The 17704-nt window shown below is 50.4% G+C and overlaps 1 protein-coding gene across 1 annotated transcript; it reads left to right on the top strand.

Moving 5' to 3' along the window:
• Positions 1-2166: 2166 nt before the first annotated feature.
• EFCAB12 (EF-hand calcium binding domain 12) lies at positions 2167-15957 on the top strand. Its single transcript, XM_074566196.1, has 17 exons — positions 2167-2251; positions 2661-2722; positions 3092-3251; positions 3723-4031; positions 4123-4233; positions 5112-5368; positions 8106-8202; positions 8828-8945; positions 9622-9730; positions 10100-10261; positions 11196-11453; positions 11594-11788; positions 12549-12702; positions 13145-13371; positions 14206-14419; positions 14895-15054; positions 15795-15957. The coding sequence occupies exons 1-17, from the start codon at positions 2167-2169 to the stop codon at positions 15955-15957; spliced, it is 2841 nt and encodes a 946-aa protein (XP_074422297.1).
• Positions 15958-17704: the final 1747 nt, after the last annotated feature.

Genomic DNA, 17704 nt, shown 5'->3' with positions numbered 1-17704 from the left:
TTGGCAGCAGTGGGATCATAACATCAGAAATGTTTCGCCAATGGCAAAAGTTAGCATTTGTGCAAAAAAGCTGACCGCCCCCAGCCCCCCCACCACCACCAGCTCCACCCCCCTCGGCCCCCCGTGCCACCTCAAGGCAAGACGCTACCTGGTGTGTGAGCCGATGGAGGCAGGACACAGGAACAACCACAAAACCACAGATGAAAGGCAAAGAACAAATTTAATCTTGATACCTCATGGATAGGGGGATCTCCGAAACAGCAGGCGGGCAGAGGCATGCAAGCAGGGGACGCAGGTACCGCAGAGCGAGAAAGAATCCTTATTAGTGAGAGAGCCCTTGTTAGCAAGAGAGTGAGAGAGTGCGAGCGCACAGACTCCCTGTTCCTGCGGTATTTCAAGAGTTCAGGCAGGCCTGGTTCTCCCACTGTGCTTTGATCTTCTTCAGCAACAGGCCCGGATTCTCAAGTGGCTGGATAAGGTGTCCCTGAGTCCATCGCAGACTTACGGTATCTAAGTGCAGATGTTCTACCAGCAAGCACATAAGACTGAACAATAGTTAGTGTGATATATGTTGGAGGATTTTTAGTACAAAGGGGTCATCCTGTGAACACTCCAGGCACCGAAGAATTGCTAACAACTGTGTAGGCTTTGTTAGTTTGAAGGCTATGTGAAAACATTGTAGCGATGTTAGAAATGCTGAGACCAACAAGATATGAGAAAGTGTGCTGAACTCAGCGTGCGAAATGTAGAACTTCACCCAGGATATAGGAGGGGTGATTGTCCGCGTGGACAGATGCTTTAAGCCAATTATAATATGTTGCTTACCGCATGCACAGCTCGTGCAGCCAATCGGCAAAGTGTTGGCGCGTGATGCGGAACCGGAACGTCTACAATAACTGAGCTATCTGTGCAATAAACTGGCATTAACCTGATCATATTGGTCGTTGTGTTATTGTCCGAGCCTTCCGCGTCGACAATATATGTGTTTCCCAGCACCCCAGGTGCAAGTTACTTGAGCATATTTACAATCCTCCTTGCCGATCTTCCGTTACTTTCCCACACCAGGCAACAAAAGCAATCTCCAGCACAGTCCCTCCATTTGCCACCTAACGATAGCAGCTGATGTAGCTCTATGGTTGGGTACCATCACTGTTTATCACTATATTGATGATCTGTTGATTATGGCAGAGTCACAACAAGAAACTGAAGCAGCTGCCGAATTGCTGAAAGTGCATTTACAGGACCGAGGCTGGGCAATTAATCTAAAGAAAACACAGGGCCCCAGCGCTACTGTACAATGTTTGGGAATAGTTTGTCAGGGACAGATTAGAGAAATACCACATAAGGTACAGCAAACAGTCCAGCGATTTCCTGTACCAATCACAGTAAAACAGTTACAGACCTTTTGGGGACTTTTTAGGGTATTGGAGGACTTTTATCCCACATCTGGTGATATTTATTTGCCTTCTACAGAAATTAACTAGGAAGAAAGTTGCTTGGCAGGGGACCAAGCAGCAACAGGAAGCCTTTGATGCCTACAAAACTGCTATGACTGAGCGTGCGCAATTACACACTCCTAAGCGAGGATATCCTTTTGAATTAGACGTAACAATTCCAGATGATACAATCTTGTGGGAATGTGGCAGATGACTAGGACGAAAAATCAGAAAGAAACTGTAGGATTTTGTTCCTGCGTCCTGCCTGTGTTGGCTCACGCATTCTGTGTCCCTGTTTCCATAATCTGGTGACATCTCGGAGACTCTCCCTGCCCCATGGGCTCCACGGGGACTGAGGACTGGGGCTGTGTTCTAGGAAGCAGCCCCCTTTCCACTGCAGGACCAAACCCAGCCGGGTCAGCAGGCACGGGGGTGACTGGGGACGTCCCTCTGTGACATCAGCAGGTGTCATAGAGCCCCTCCTCATCACAGCCTCGTGCCCCAGACCCTCCCTTCACTTCCCTGCGAGGCCTCGGCGAGCTCTCGGATCCAGGGGACACGAGAAGTCTCTCCTTTATCCCAGAGACACAGAGGACGAAGGGAGGCGGTGGGACAGTGCAGGAGCTGTTTGGTGAAGCACAGGCCAGCGCATCAGGGAGAGGGTGTTTCCCAGTAGGAGACATCAAAATCCTTCCCCCGGCAGCCTGGTGTGGTGACCCAAAGCAAGACCATGACAAACCTGGCAGCGCGGGTCACCAGCATCGAGCTCTGCAGCACATTCACGTTTCCTACTCTCAAGAAGCTTTCTGTCAACGGTAAGGCCTTTGGCAGCTCTCTGACGAGCATCACTGCAGACAAGACGAAGGGCACAAATCGTGGGAAGTGGTGTCCATTCCTGTGGTGGAGGCCCCGGGGGACACCCTGCACCCCACTGTGTCCGGTGCACACAGCACCCTCCCCTTGCCGTGGTGGAAGTCCCATGGACGGGTTTCCCTCGGCAGTGGGTCCCATGCAGGGATCTTGCTCTGAAGGGGAAGATGTCCTGTCGGAAGAAGGCCAAAGCCAGTCAAAGATTTGGCCCGTGTCACAGATGGGTTTATCCTATGAGGCTCGTTGAAGCACACTCGCATCTGTGATCTCCTTGTCTACAGACGGGCTGATGGGACTCATGTCCATCTAAGCTGGCTGACTTAGAGCTTGACGTGTCTTTCCCTTGCTTTCCAGATGTTGTTACTATTTGGAGCGGTGTGTCTAAGTATGTCCGGCAACAGCTCCTGAAGGAAGAGGTGGGATCCTACCCTACCCCTCCCCTCCCACAGGTGGCTTCAGGGGTCCCGGCACCAGTATGCCAGCGAGTGCTGTTGTTCTTCCCAGAACTGCACTGTGATTTACGGATTTGCCACCAATGTGCCAAAGACCAGCTTCTCCGTAAACTGAGACACATAAAATACATTCTTTTTTTAAATATAGCGACATAAAAGATATATTTAATGTATACACAATATATAAATACAGAAATAAAAGTCTGTCTGAGGTGTACAAAACTGTTCTGCACCAGCAGTTGGCAGGGCACATGGGAACCCCCTTTCAAGCTCTCACAACTCCTCACTCTGTTTTTCAGCCTACAAATGCTTGCTCTTCTCTTCTTTTTCCAGCCTCAGGCTGTCACCATAACAGGACTGGGGACATTTCATATCAAAAACTGTCACTTTTTTGAAAATGGCAAGATGATCACATTTCAGAGACCTGTGTTCTCGCTGTCCAGGACTGTTGCACAGATCCGTGAGCTGCAACATGCTTCTGTACCTGTTCCTGGTAAGAAGAGCAATTAAATTCTTTGTTTTCCCCTACATCCATACATTCGGGGTTTATGCCGGTTGCTGTTTAGAAGCGATGATGGACGCAGAGGCCTTCAGAAGGCCCTGAGAAAACCCTCCGTGAGACGACGAGGCATAACCACCACCAACGGTCACTCGCCGAGAGCAGCAGCTCCGGTGCCGGCACGTCCGGCAAAAAGGGCGGCGAAAAGGGGCTTTTTCCCGACATTTTCTGAGCCGGGGAAAGGCCGCGGCCGCGCGGGGCCAGCTGAGGGGGCGGCTGAGGGGCCGGCGGCGGCGGAGGCGGCCACAGCCCCCCCCCGGGAAGGCGGCCCCGGGGAGCGCGGCGGGGAGGGCGCGGACAGGCCCAGAGGGGAGCTCAGCCGCGGCCTCTCCCCGGCGGAAATCTGCGCCCTGTGCGCTTGCCAGGGCAGAGGTGGGCACACAGACAGCGTTCCCGTGGAAGCAGGCAGCCAGGCGGGTCTGAGGCTGCAGGGAGTGCGGTACCTCTCCCGGCTCACGGATGGTAGGAGGGAGGACAGCTGCGTGAGGCGCGAGCGGGGGGACGATGTACTCAGCCTGGTGGCAGAACTAAAAGAGGAAGCAGAAAGGCTACGGAGCATCAGGGAGCGTGAGGAGGAAAGAGATTGGTGGAATCATGCTCAGACCTCCCTGAGGGAGAAACCACAACAGCCAAGAAAACCCAAGATAAAGGAGATCCTGTGCCCTCCCCCCGCCAGGCTGAAGGCAGTGGCCAAATGGAGAGCTGTGAATGGAGGCAAGTCCTTGCTAGGGGCAGCAAGGTAACCCCCTCCTTGGCCACCTCCCCTAGCCAGGTGCCGCTGTACAATAGGCTCTGGATGGGCTAGGCCAGCCGGGGGATGATGTGGGGGACATTCCAGCTACACCAGAGGAGCTGCCAGGACCAGAACGGCCTAACTCCCTGATTAATGACCACCTGCACGAGGAAGAAAAGACAGGTTGTAGTTGTGGTTGACTCAGAGCGTCCAATATGACACAAACAGCCCACCAACAAGCAATGCCTAGAAACAGGCCATTTTTTTTGGTCTAGTTTTTATTAAGGTTGCATGAAGTTGGGCCTTCTCTCCATGATCTGTTTCAGCAACAGGCTTTGTGCCAGCCACGTTTATTGATTTGTAGGATGACTGGTGGCACATGGTTGTTTATTAGAACTGTTTACCATAAAGGCGTTGAGAAGATGGTGATGCTTTGTTCTTGCACTGCACCAGACCTCATTGAGGCAAACGCCCACAGGCCCTTAGAGCTACTTTTATGCAGAGAAGTGGGTCAAAGTCAGCTGTAGAGAACCTTGAACGAGAGATGGAATTGATAGCACAGAAACCTGCCGATGGCCAGATTTGCTGCCATTTCTGACCATTGCTGCCGTTGCCGTATCTGCAGTGTGCCGTCAGTGGGGCCTGTGCAGCACTAAGAGCTTGGTGGTTTATTTGTGTTTATATCGAGTCTCCTGGTCTCCCCAGACCAGGAGTGCACTACATGTGGGCTCAGCTCCATGGCCTGGAACCCTCTGCTCTGCCCATGGGAACCAGCCCCATTCTTCCTACCTCGTCCTGCCCTCCTGCGCTGTGTGGGCACAGATGCATGAGGTTCTTGGCTGCCATTTCTGTTTAGGGAATCATGGCTGCAGCTTGGCACATCCATTAATGGAGTGATTTGACCTTAACTTGAGGAGGGGCCTCCATCAGCTCCTCAGCCTCTGTATCGGGTGGTTAGACCAGACAGTGCTATAGCAATGTATTTTACCTGGGATCTGCTGGCACTTTATTTGAGTCTGTCCATCTGCTGTCTGAGTTACAGTCTTCCTCCTCTTTTCCAGAAGAGATTAACAAAGTGTCAGTGAGCTACAAGAAGACCCACTTGAATGTGCCCTATTCTGAGAAAGTCGTGCAGCACTGTGTGCAGGAGACCCTGGACTTTTTCTACTTCATCCTGAAAAAGAAAGAAGATGCAGACTTCATTTTAAAGGATGTTGGCACTCTTGCTATCCGAGGAACAGAAGTGACAATGGCATTCTGTGAAGACTTTTTACTAAGCCTTAACAAGTCTACAGACATGATAGAGAAGTTGCTCACTGTAAGTTTATTGTTTTTCCAGTGCTACTTAGCCTGGGTTTGACATCCCATCAAAGGGGAACTGAGCCCTGCTGGCCAGCTGTAACCTGCTGGGTCTCTCGGACTAGGCATGGTCTCTAGCAGTGAAAACTTTGTGTAGTTTCTTTCTTTTATTTGCTGTGTTCCAAGAGTGCTGGAAAGGTACGCAGTACTACTTTTGCTGGGCAAGGGAAAGCCCTGAAAGGGCCTTGCCATAAATAGGAAAAAAGGCCAAAGTGCTGCCAGGGTTGATGATAATCACCCCATGCTCTGGACGTGAGGCTGAGGTGCAGAGACACCAAGGCCTTGCTGAGACCAGCCCCTTGTGGCTGCTGGCATGCTGTTGGTGTAGTTCTCATGGCCTGACAGAAGAGAAGGAGACAATGGCTGGGTTCCTCCACACTGCAGAGGCATGCGGACTCTTTGGAGGTCTTTGGAAGGACTCTGGGGATAAAATCAGCTCAGAACCATTTGCGCTTGGTTCAGCAATAGTTAACACAAGCCACTTCACTGCAACCAGCAGCCAGGAACCCAGGCTCGTAACGGGCCTTCCCTTGTGTTGGCCTCCATTGACTTCTTCCCTGGTAAACAAGGAGTCTCCTGCCTGATGCCATCAACTCTTGTCCTTGTAAAAAGGCTGGTGACGTTCCTTGCCCATAGCAGATGATATGCTTTGCAGATTGTTTCAGCAAGGGGATGAGGCACTTGGCCAGAAGTTTGCTGAGGGGCTGCTAATTCTTGGAGCTGTGGAAAGGCTGTTGTGAGCATTGAGTTCATTTCCCTGAAGTCACACCAGATGTTTCTGTCCCTGTTGCAGAAGAAATGGGTCATATCAGACAAAGAAGTCACTCTCTTTCCAAGCCGTTTTGGCCGTGTCCACCGGTTTCCACAGTGAGTATATTTGTTTCTGCAGCCCTTGTCTGACCAAGCACAGATGTGCTCTGCTCATGTTTGGTAGGGCTCTGTCAAATTACTGGTTTGCAGTTAATTTCATCCTTGCTTTTGCTTAGTCTGGAGTTATGCATCCTCCACTACTGACTGTGGTTTGCATTTTACCATTACTCCCATCAGAGGGAACTGGTTTGCTAGACAGAGGAATTTAGGCAACCCTCCTAACGTTTCATCTGCTCATTCTCTTTCCATTGGTAGAGACTGCCCAAACATTTAACAGAAGTAAGATCCTAACATTTCCATTGTTTTGAATATAACATGGAAAGCTTCTCTTAGTGGGTGGATCAAAGACCAGATGCACGCAAATCGTCTGTGACGTTTCCATGCCTTCTGTGAAACTCACTTGAATCAAAGTATCTCTGAAATTCCTTCTTGGGTCAAGATGGCACAGGAGGACTGAGGCAAAAAATCAAAACTTCTGCCTAGTGAGGGGCTGATGAGCCCTTCCTGAGCCCAGCACTGCTCGGTGGTTTCCTTAATGGTCTAGGACATGAGGTAGTTTCTATACAGATACTTTGACATTTGTCTGACAAAGAAGCCCTTTTCTCAGAATGGTTCCTTCTTCCTATTTCCAGGTTTGACATTAGGGTAGTGCCTCGAAGAGTTTCTCTCCCAGATGAAGAGACATCTTCAGATGTCAAAAGTGGTTTGAGTAGCATGGGAAAAAAAGGTAATCATAGAATCACAGAATGGTTCAGGTTGGAAGGGACCTTAAAGATCATCTTGTTCCAACCCCCCTGCCCTGGGCAGGGACACCTCCCACCAGCCCAGGCTGCGCAAAGCCTCACCCAGCCTGGCCTTGAACCCCTCCAGGGATGGGGCAGCCACAACCTCCCTGGGCAACCTGTTCCAGTGCCTCACCACCCTCACAGCAAAGAATTTCTTCCTGATATCCAATCTAAATCTACCCTCTTTCAGTTTAAAACCATTACCCCTCATCCTGTCATAACACTCCCTGCTCCAGAGTCCCTCCCCAGCTTCCCTGTAGCCCCCTTCAGGTACTGGAAGGCTGCCATAAGGTGTCCCTGGAGCCTCCTCTTCTCCAGGCTGAACAGCCCCAACTCTCTCAGCCTGTCCTCAAGGGAGAGGTGCTCCAACCCTCTGATCATCTTTGTGGCCCTCCACTGGACCCGTTCCAACAGCTCCATGTCCTTCTTGTGCTGAGGACTCCAGAGCTGGGCACAGTACTCCAGGTGGGGTCTCACCAGAGCGGAGCAGAGGGGCAGAATCACTTCCCTCAACCTGCGGGCCACGCTTCTATTGATGCAGCCCAGGATGTGGTTGGCTTTCTGGGCTGCAGGTGCACATTGCCGGCTCATGTTGAGCTTCTCACCCACCAGCACCCCCAAGTCCTTCTCCTCAGGGCTGCTCTCCAGCCATTCTCTGCCCAACCTGTATTTGTGCCTGGGATTGCCGTGACCCAGGTGCAGGACCTTGTGCTTGGCCTGGTTGAACTTTGTGAGGTTCGCACGGGCCCACCCCCTAAGCCTGTCCAGGTGCCTCTGGATGGGATCCCTTCCCTCTGGCATGTCAACCACACCACACAGCTTGGTGTCGTTGGCAAACTGGCTGAGGCTGCACTCAATCCCACTGTCCATGTCACCGACAAAGATGTTAAACAGCACTGGTTAGTGACTGATTCCCATCAGAGGTTTGTGCATTTGCCTGTCTTCATTACTGGTGGGTGTTTAGGGCCCAAGCTACAATAGAGGCCTGGGATGGTAGAGGCACCCTGTGTGCCTCTATTTACGCCTCCTGTAAATCTCAAGGGACTCTTTTTGGAGCAAGATCCCAGGAGGGCTCAGCACCACTTGCTGCAGTTGATGGTGCTGAAATATGTTTTGCCCCTGCACTCCATGCCCTGGAGTATACCCCTTCCATTTTAGGATTTTGTGCAGAAGGGAGTAAATGTTTGGGGAAGTCCATTGGCACTGTGAATCATAAACTCTCCCTTGAGTTTTGAGAGACTGGGAGGGGGTGTCAGCCTATCTCTTGGAAACACCACGGTGTGATTCAATGAGAAAAATCACATAGAGAACAACCGTGCAAAGGTTGCTAAGTTGAGCTCAGACCTCACTTCTCTTTTAAAGCTGGAAAGTCTAGCTCCTCGACCTAAATTCCTCAGGAACATCAGAGCTATAACATGTTTGAGTTGAATGCACCATGATAGCAGATTTTTGTATACCAAACTTATATGCAACGCCAAGAAATTGTTCCCCCAAAAGAGCTTGTTAAGCGCCAAGATCTGTCTCCCCTCAAAAGACTCTATGCAGAGGAAGGACTAGGCACAGCAGGAGAAACCTCACACTGAAGAGAATAATGTAGCTATTGAGGGTTGAACAGGATCAAGGAATGGTGTCAGGAAGGGCTTAAGATCTCTCTCCAAGAAAACTGGTCTCGGAAGGAATGCCAGAGAGGCCTCAAACATTGCAGAGCAGATCTATGCCTCCTTCTGCCTGTTCTAAGAGGTTTTCTCCTTTCATGCTTGCAGCGACTATTCATCACTCATCACTCCTTCTGCAAAGGAGCGTTTCCCCAGACAGCTTAGCCAGAGGTGATATGGCAAAAGAAGCACAGGAGAAAACCGAGAGAAAAGGGCCTCCTGGCAGGTGAGACTCCGAAAGGACTCGATCAGAATGGCCTTGTGCTCTAGTGCTTGGGCGGGATGTTTTATAAGCTCATACAATAATGGAGGTTGGAAGGGCTCTTGGGAGGTCCTAGTCCAACCGGCTGCTCCAAGCGGAGTCACCTGTGAGCTGAGGTCAGACCAGGCTGCTCAGGGCTTTATCCAGCCTTGTCTTCAAAGCCTTCAGGGACAGGGACTGACCAAGCTCTCTGAGAAATCTGTTCCCCTGTTTCCTTTGAACCCCGTGTTTACATTGACTCAGAAGGGCTGTCAACCACACAGTGCATTTCCTTGCTGGATGGGAAGACCCACAGTATTTGGACTGCTTTGCAGTGGTCAGTGTAATGGCCAGGAGGGGTTAAAAGTATCTCCAGGTGCCTGTCATTGCACAGCATGCAAATCCTCTCGTTATTCCATCAAGAGGGCTGCATCAGGCTGTGTGTCCCAGAGACTTCCTTATGGAAAAAGCTCATCTCCTTGATTTCCTCAGTGGCACATCTGAGCATTACAGCTCAGGGTTATCCCTGTCTCTGTGGAGGGGAAGACAGTTTGGGTGAAGAGAACTTGGTCTGCTGCTGAAGCAGTTGAGCAGTGCGAGGACAGGATGGAGAAGAAACTCTTCTGCATTCATAACGACTCACCCCGGTGTGTATTTTCAGACTGTTGCAACAATGTGCAGGCACAGAAGGAAGGCAGCACAAAGAAACTCCTTTTGAGAGCCCTGGGTTGCCATTGCCTACTTCTGAAGAGCACAGGCAGACGGGACAGGTACGTAATATCGATTGAGGCAATTGTGTCACTTGATTGTAGAAAATCAAGTGGTGATATTTTAGGAGAAATAGGTAAATAAAAAACCACGCAGATACTGATTCTGAGTAGATCTCTTACTGTGGCTCATTTTCCCATTCAGTTACCTATTTTGGGTATTGTTATCTCAGAAAAGGAACTGTAGCCTTTTCAAAAAGCAGCTCTTTGATGACTTAGTTCATTGGTTATAACAGAAGGGCTTTCTGATTCCATCTGTAAGAACTGCCTGTCAACAGAAACTGGGAAAAAATGAAAGAGAGAAGAGCACTATTTAAAAAAAAAAAGACAGATGAGACTAACCACTGCTATTGCATTTCTGGGTCCCTGTAGAAAAGACGGTCTGTATTTGGGATGAATAGTAGAAGAAAACTGGAGGCATCCATGGCCAAAAGGAAGGAGGAAGAACAGAACAGAGAAGCAGGGAGCATCACCTTTCCAGAATTGCCTCAACAGCACGCTGGGAGAGGAAGCGACGAGATGCAGAGAGCCCAGGTATGGGAGTATCAACGGAGCAGCCTTCTTCTGGTTGGAGTGGCACTGAATTGGGAATGTCTCCAAGTCCCAGCAGCGTCGCTCCCTCCAAAGAGCTGAGCAGGTGGCTGTGGTTTTCCTTCTTCCCTGCTCACTGCTGTGAGGGAAGAATTGCTGGTAGAGGCCAAGGGGCAAAACGAGCAGCTGGCCAGGGTGAGGGCATCAGTGGGCCTGCTCTGATCCTGGGAAGGAAGCCACGTTTGCTCCGGCGCTGGCTCTGGAGCTTGAGCAGGATCTCTCCCAGGCACATGACTAGAGCCAGCTCCAGCCGGCGGCGTGGAGGGAGAGAGCTGTCTCTCCAGGTAGCACCCCGGCCATTCTTCATAAACAAAACGGCCAACATGTTATTTCAGCTGCTTCTTGGTGGCAGGGAGCCAGCATTTTGTGAAATGGCAGGACCCACCTGTTTTTGTGCTGCATCAGTAGTTTGCTGATGGCCCTGTCTGCACCCCACCCCTCACAGTTCAGCCAGATGTATGTCAGAACCGGAGGCCCCTGCCCACTACACAGACAGAGGCTGCCACTTTTGACCACGTCCTACCACCTGTGTTTCCATACTGTTCTGTGATGGGCTTGCTGCCGTTTTTGGAAACCACCATACCCACCTGACCCCAACTCAGTTCTGCAAGAAGTCACGTAAAGGACCAGCATGAGCAGCAAGGATGTGATCGAGGGTTTGACTAATGTCAATCCAGAAGTGGTCTTGGAGCATGGTTTCCAATTACACCGTTGGAGACACATGTATCCAACTTTTGCCTTTAAACTGAAAGAGAGTAGGTGTGTGCCATCCAAATCCAGACGTCACATTATTTTTGCTCCACCTGTGACAAAACCAGCTTCTGCCTTTTTGAAACCAATTTAGGCTACAGAATTCTGTGACTTGTCTGTCTTGCAGCTGACTCAGAAGGAAGAAGATAGCCTCGGATCCTCAGAGAACACCTCCAAGACAGAAGAGGGTCTACAGACAGCGGAGGCTTGGATTCAGCTAAGGAGGCATTTTCGATCTGAGCTGGAAAGCTTAGGGGACACTGAAAGATGGCTCACTCAAAAACCTTCCCTCAGCCGACAAGAAAAAAAATTCTTGCAAAGAATAAAGGCACTCAGAGCAGACAGGAGGGCTGCTGTCAAATCAGCCGTGACTGACAGCCTGGACGTAAGTATGGAAGTGCCTCAGAAATAGCGTCTGCCATCAAATCAGTAGAGTGACACTGCTTTACCCCAGCTGATGCCACATTGACGGGCATGGTGGTCCTGGATAATGGTGATCTCTGTGTATTTTCTAATCCTTTTCAGCACTCACCACCAAAGAGCAGACAGTCCCAGAAGAAGGGTGCCATTCCCCTTGTTTGTGCACCGTACCCCCAGGCTCTTGTCACGCTGCATAACCTCCTGCATGAAAAGAAGCTGAGGATGGTGTCCGTATTCAAGGCAGCTGGTATGGGTGGGAGGAACATCAAGAGAGAAGACTTCATTAAAGTCATCAAGGAGGTACGTAGGGAACAGAAAGTACTGAACTGCTGCAACTCTGCCCTATTTTCCAGCACGCCAACCCAGAGCAAATGGAAGAGCTTCAGCAAGGGGCCGTACTTGCCTTACTTTCAAAGAATGGCTCCCACAACCTGTCAAAAGCTAAAGGGCAAAGGGAAGGGAAAGTTGCAGAGATGCATGTGGAGCATGTCCTAGGAGGGAGTGAAGAAACCCAGTGCCTCACAGACTTGGAAGACAGTCACTGCTCAGTAATGTGGCTGTCAGGATTCTGCTGTAAACCGTGAACTGACATTGAGTTTCCCAGTATTGCTACTTGGTCTTTCCCCCGTCAGGCTCCTACATCTCCCCACCGCACAGCCTTTCAGTACATGTTGGCACAGTACAGCTCACACTGGGCCTCACTTTCCACAAGCCACAGTGTTGACAGAGCTGTGAAGAGTACGTTCAGGTTATTGGGGTTTAACAGTTCAGATGTTAACTGATATCCTAGTCCGAGCCAAAATATCTTCCTGAAACCCAGAGGACTGGGAACTTTGGCACTGTAAAAGCTGAGCGCTCTACAGGGGGCAGCAGAAGACTGGTCAAGTTGTGAATGCTTGATAAACCCAAGCAGGGTTTATCAGGTTGCCTCAGCTGTTTGCCTTTCTGCTGTGCTTCCCTGCAAAAGCATCTGGAACAGCAGCAAAGCTCCCCCCTCCCACTCTGGGGCAAGCCTTGATCTTTTGGTGATCCCACTGTCATTTTCTGTTTTGCTTGCCAGACCAAAGTTCCCATCAGCGACAAGGATCTCGAGGATGTGGTCATCTTCTTGACTTCCTCAAAACCAGGGAATTTTATAAGCCCTGAAGATTTGATTAACTGTCAAAAGCAGTGGCTGGAAACGAGGAAAGGACAAGCCCAAGAGACCAAAACAGGTGAGAAGAGAGCACTAGTTTCGGAAAGCATCTCTATACAGACAGGAAATCCCAAAGTGAGTCCGGAATATGACTTCTTGAGACCATTGTCCTAGAGCAGAGTGGACGGAGGAGACTTCTAGGGAAAGCTGAAGGATCCCAGGGATGTGCCTGTAGTCAGCCCAATTGCAGGAGACAGGTTATCTAGTCTTTCAGGTTGGGATCAAACTCTGAACCCTGTTGTTTAACAACCTGTACTGCATTTTGTCTGTTGGCATTCATCATCCAGCTCATCCAGACCCTTTCTCCAGCTGTTGGTGGCAGCTGGAAAACACCGATTCAGAAGAGCTTATTCTTTACTAAGCTCTGTTGGGAGTTCCAATCAGCACAACATGCCAAACCCCTTTGTCTTAAACATGGCTTCTCTGGGCTTTTTGTTTGTTTGTTTTTTAATCTATCCTAGGCGTAGAAGCTCGGTTCCAGAAGGCCACCTGCCAAACTGCCGCTTTTCCATCTTCTGCTGGGGACACAGCCAAATGGATGAAGCCTCGTCCTCCTACCAAGCCCAAAAGAAAACTAATACACTTGGAAGTTCCACCAGTCAACACCGAGCCAGAACAACAACAAATGAGCTGTGAAGGAATGGAAGAGACTGAAAAACAATTAAGAGAGAAGAGACGGTGGAAGAAGGTACTGTGTATGTGGCAGGAGAACAAGTGCACCTACATGCCTTGGTGAATGTGGGGTGATTTAGAGGACAGTGCAGCAGTAAAGGAAAGGAGTTATTGTGAGTATTATCTTCTCATTAGTCGCTTGACCACACGGTGCCTTGCAGCTGAGGTCCTACAAGCTGTCTCAAACAATCTGGCTTCTGAACACTCTGGCGAGATAAACCCTTCTTCTGGGTAACTGCCAAGAAGAAGAGAGGGAGGAGGAGAAGTTGAAGCAGTTTCTGTCTGGGGATGGAACTGCCTTCTGATCGTCTAGTCGACCTGTCCACCAGACTGTGATTTGTCCTTTAAAGTGCTGATAAGCACTTTGTCCTGTTCAGTTGTGAGGCTCAGTGCAAGATGTTCCAATGGAAATATAACAGTGACTCACTCATTCACTCACTCCCAAATGTTTTCTTTGGAGCATCTTGGGTTGGATGAACTGTGGCAGAATGCAGCCTTACCTCCCCTTGCCAACGTGCTGTCCCACAGTCACCGGTAATGGGGAGACCCTCTGGCTTCCTGACACAATCAGAAACAAGAAGGTGACTGCAAGACTTTTTTCATCTGAGGCACCTGTGCCCAGTGTGCTGCGCTTCCGCTAAGCCGTCCAGGGAGTATCTGTCTGATGACGCAGCCCTGGATGGGAACTGAACTCTCAGAGGAGTGCCGGTCCCCGTGATCCCATTGCAGGGTGACAACTCCTGTTTGCACACACTTTTGAGATGAATCCCTGCCTGTAGCTTCTCTGAAGGGAATGCAGCAACTCCAGGGCCCCACCGAATGCTAACTGGGACCTGTCCTCTACTTGCAGAACAAAGAGAGCCCAATAGAACGAAAAGAAAAGTGCCGGATGGTGAGATCTGGGGATCGCCCCGTTGATGAGCACTGCTTGCCTTCAACTGTAGAGACTGACTTTGGAGAACTGGTTGACCGATATCGCAGCAAAACCGTGATGAACTATATGCAGGACTCCAAGCTGTGTGAAGAGCGCAATGTTCCCATCACCAAGTCAGTGCTGCAGAAAGGTAAAGACAAGACCAAGGGCCTGATGTGCATGCACTAAATCTGACAAGTTCGTGTCTCTTCCCAAGCCCAGGCGCATGACTGCTGTCAGGGGGCACTGCTGATGGAGCATGTTTGCAGCCCTTGCAGAGCCATGGCAGATGCTGCCGGTTAGGATCAGCAATATCTTCAGCAGGGCCAGAGCAGGGCAGGGATATCAAAGGGTGCTGCAGATCAGCCAGGCCCTCTCCCATTGCCGCGGGGATGGTAGCCAGGTTCAACTGAGAGTGCAGCTCACGAGGCAAGTTTGTGATGATGGGGCAGGTCCAAGGTCAAGCTGGGGAGTCAGACCATGGTCAGGATCAGTGGGTGCATAGGCAGGAACAGACACGGCTGTGACTGACCTGTAGACTGCTACACCTACAATGTCTGAGCTGAAACAAGGCTCCTGATCCCAGGGTGAGGCATGACTGTTTTCTCTGTGCGCTTTGCCAACAGCCCTGCTGCATCCAGGAGACAAGATCATCAAGGAAGGAGAACATGTAAGGAAGATCAGGCAGCCTGGAGGATACTACAGCACAGGACATGCTGATGCTCGATCACCTGGGAGCACCTCCAAATCTGCATCTGGAAGCCAGACCAACGAGGCAGAAAATAGGTTTGATCAATCCCCTCCTGCTGCCCTGCTGTGTATCATCCCTCTGTGCTCAGTCCCCACCGCGTTAGAGGCGGTACCAAGGTATTGGAGCAAACCGTTAGGATGCTGCAAGGAAGCAGCAAGCGACAGCGAAGAGGCAGATCCTCTTCTTGGCTACACGGCCACTCCTGTGTTTTAGCTGAGTCATCGGGTTGCGGTGGTGCTGGTGAACAGTTTGTGGTGCCTGGCAGGAGCCTTGCAGACTAGTTGGGACTAGCTTTGTGCTGTGAACTACAGAGGTGACAAAACTTCTCCTCAGACCAACCCAGCACTTGTCTGAAAGAAATCCCCTCAGAGATTGTTTAGTCTTCTGGAAGAAAGGCAATGCTGAAGAGCTGCGCTTTGGGTGGCTGGAGAAGCTTTTGGAGAGACAAAAACATTACAAAGCAGAGCACAATCTTCTTTGTTTATCCCAGTTCAAGTGTTTAGATACTAGAGAGATGGGCAACATACCAGCTCTTAAGATAGCTTCACAAGCTGGCATTTCCAATGTCAGTCAAGTCCAATATGGACCAACAAGGTGTGCACAGATCTGGCAGAGCTTCCTGGTGCCTGGAAGCCCAGACAGCTGGTTCTTGTCAGGCTCACTTTTGCCCTTACTAAGGGAAGCAGTGAAACTGTCCAGAATTTTATTTCTGTAAAGCATGGTATTCTCTCTCACTTTTTTTTTTCTTCCCTTTTTTGCCCCCTTTTTTTCACAGGCATCTTCAGAGGAATAAGATGCAAAAGACAAGCGACAATAGGTTCTGGCCAGGTCATCTCCTGGACAAGCTATACCTTTACTTTCCTGATAAGCACCATGACAGGGCGCACGCCCTGTTCAGCTGTGTTCGTCCAACCAAGCCTGTCTACCATGGCTTCTAAAGCCCCGACTGCAGCTGGCTCCTCAGCAAGCCCGGACGCTTGGCCTCTGGAGACACTGCCTTCAAAAAGACCAACTCCACCTGAAGCTCTTCTTCAAGCAGCAGGAGATGCGTGCACAGCTTTGTGATCCCTCAGTCAGCTCAGGGGACCTGGGCTGGGCTGAAGGCGTGGGAGCTGGACTGACCACAAAATGCACTTCTCAACTGGGAGCTTTTCTGCTCACCTGGTGTAAAAGATGACTTGTAAACAAAGATTGAGAGAAGCAGCCCGAGGGAAGCATGAAACAAATGGTGAGAGCCTGAGGAATGTCTCCAACACTCGCAAGTACCATGCCTTTTGCTTAAAGAACTGATAAGGTTAACACCTGTTTATCTCTTGTGTGACTCATGCGAGAGAAAACTCGTCTAGAAGTTTTTATGAAGACAAGGAGGGAGCTTACAGAGCCCAGCTTTTCGTCGGCAAAGACAGTAAAATCAATATAACAAAAAACACTGTCTCTGCAGAAGGCTACCATGCCCGATGGATGACCTTTGCCTCATTACCCGTGAAATGCATATTAAAGTTGACACCCCTGTATATGCTAACACAGATTATCGAGATCATGCTCAACATATATGACTATAGCTCTCATTTCCCCATACAAATCATGCTACACATCACCTGGGAAGTGGAGAAACCTGAGATGAAACTGCCCCTAGGAGCAGGGCGGGCCATGCAAATAAGGCCAACATAAAAGGGGAAAATAAGTGCCCCGAGAAAAAGAAGATTTTTCCCTGGGGATATACGGAAGGGCGCTTTTACCCCTCCCAGTTGGCTGGACAAACACTGGAACCAGGACCAGCGATCTCTTTATCTCTCAGTCTCTCTCCTTCTCTATCCCTTTGTTTCTTTTCTTTTCTTTTGAAGTTGAAGTACTGCTTGCCATAATTTGTTGTATACCCGTTGCTAAGTAACGCAATGCCTCCCTACTATGAGAGATTAGATTAAGAGCAAAACAGGTGGTAGAAGATGGAATTAGTACCTGGGAAAAACGGGAACTGAGAAGGTAGAAAACATGTTGTGCTAATGACTAAGCAATTTACTATGCGAATTCTTGTAACCAACCTGATGTGTGAACGAACTGCATGCACAGCGCGTGGACAGTGTAACTGGCTAATCAGAAATAAGTGAGTCGCGTGTACGGCTACACCACAGGGTATAAAAGATGATGATCTGTGCTTAATAAACGGCTTCTGTTGATTCACATTGGATCGTCTGGAGTCCAGTTATTTCTCCTCAGCCAAGTGCCGGGTCCTGCCCTTGGGTCACACCAACCCCATGGACGCTCCAGGCTGGGGGCAGAGTGGCTGGAGAGCTGCCCGGCGGAAAAGGGCCTGGGGGTGTTGGTCGACGGCCATCTGAACGTGAGCCAGCAGTGTGCCCAGGGGGCCAAGAAGGCCAACAGCACCCTGGCCCGTACCAGCAGGAGTGTGGCCAGCAGGACCGGGGCAGTGACCGTCCCCCTGAACTCGGCACTGGTGAGGCCCCCCCTCAGGTGCTGTGTCCAGTTTTGGGCCCCTCACTCCAGGAAAGACACTGAGGGGCTGGAGCGAGTCCAGAGAAGGGCAACGGAGCCGGTGAGGGGTCTGGAGCAGGAGTCCTGCGAGGAGCGGCTGAGGGAGCTGGGGGTGTTCAGCCTGGAGAAAAGGGGGCTGAGGGGAGACCTCGCTCTCTACAGCTCCCTGAAAGGAGGGGGTAGCCGGGGGGG

Source organism: Larus michahellis, chromosome 24 (assembly GCF_964199755.1).
Source record: "Larus michahellis chromosome 24, bLarMic1.1, whole genome shotgun sequence".
Taxonomy (NCBI): domain Eukaryota; kingdom Metazoa; phylum Chordata; class Aves; order Charadriiformes; family Laridae; genus Larus; species Larus michahellis.
This window is presented reverse-complemented; position numbering and strand designations above follow the sequence as displayed.

Bases quoted from the DNA above. Each gene is read 5' to 3' on its own strand.
- EFCAB12 (XM_074566196.1), top strand. From the start codon at position 2,167: ATGACAAACCTGGCAGCGCGGGTCACCAGCATCGAGCTCTGCAGCACA. The intron at 8,946-9,621 runs GTGAGACTCCGA...GTGTATTTTCAG, and splicing joins AGAAAAGGGCCTCCTGGCAG to ACTGTTGCAACAATGTGCAG. The intron at 12,703-13,144 runs GTGAGAAGAGAG...AATCTATCCTAG, and splicing joins AGCCCAAGAGACCAAAACAG to GCGTAGAAGCTCGGTTCCAG.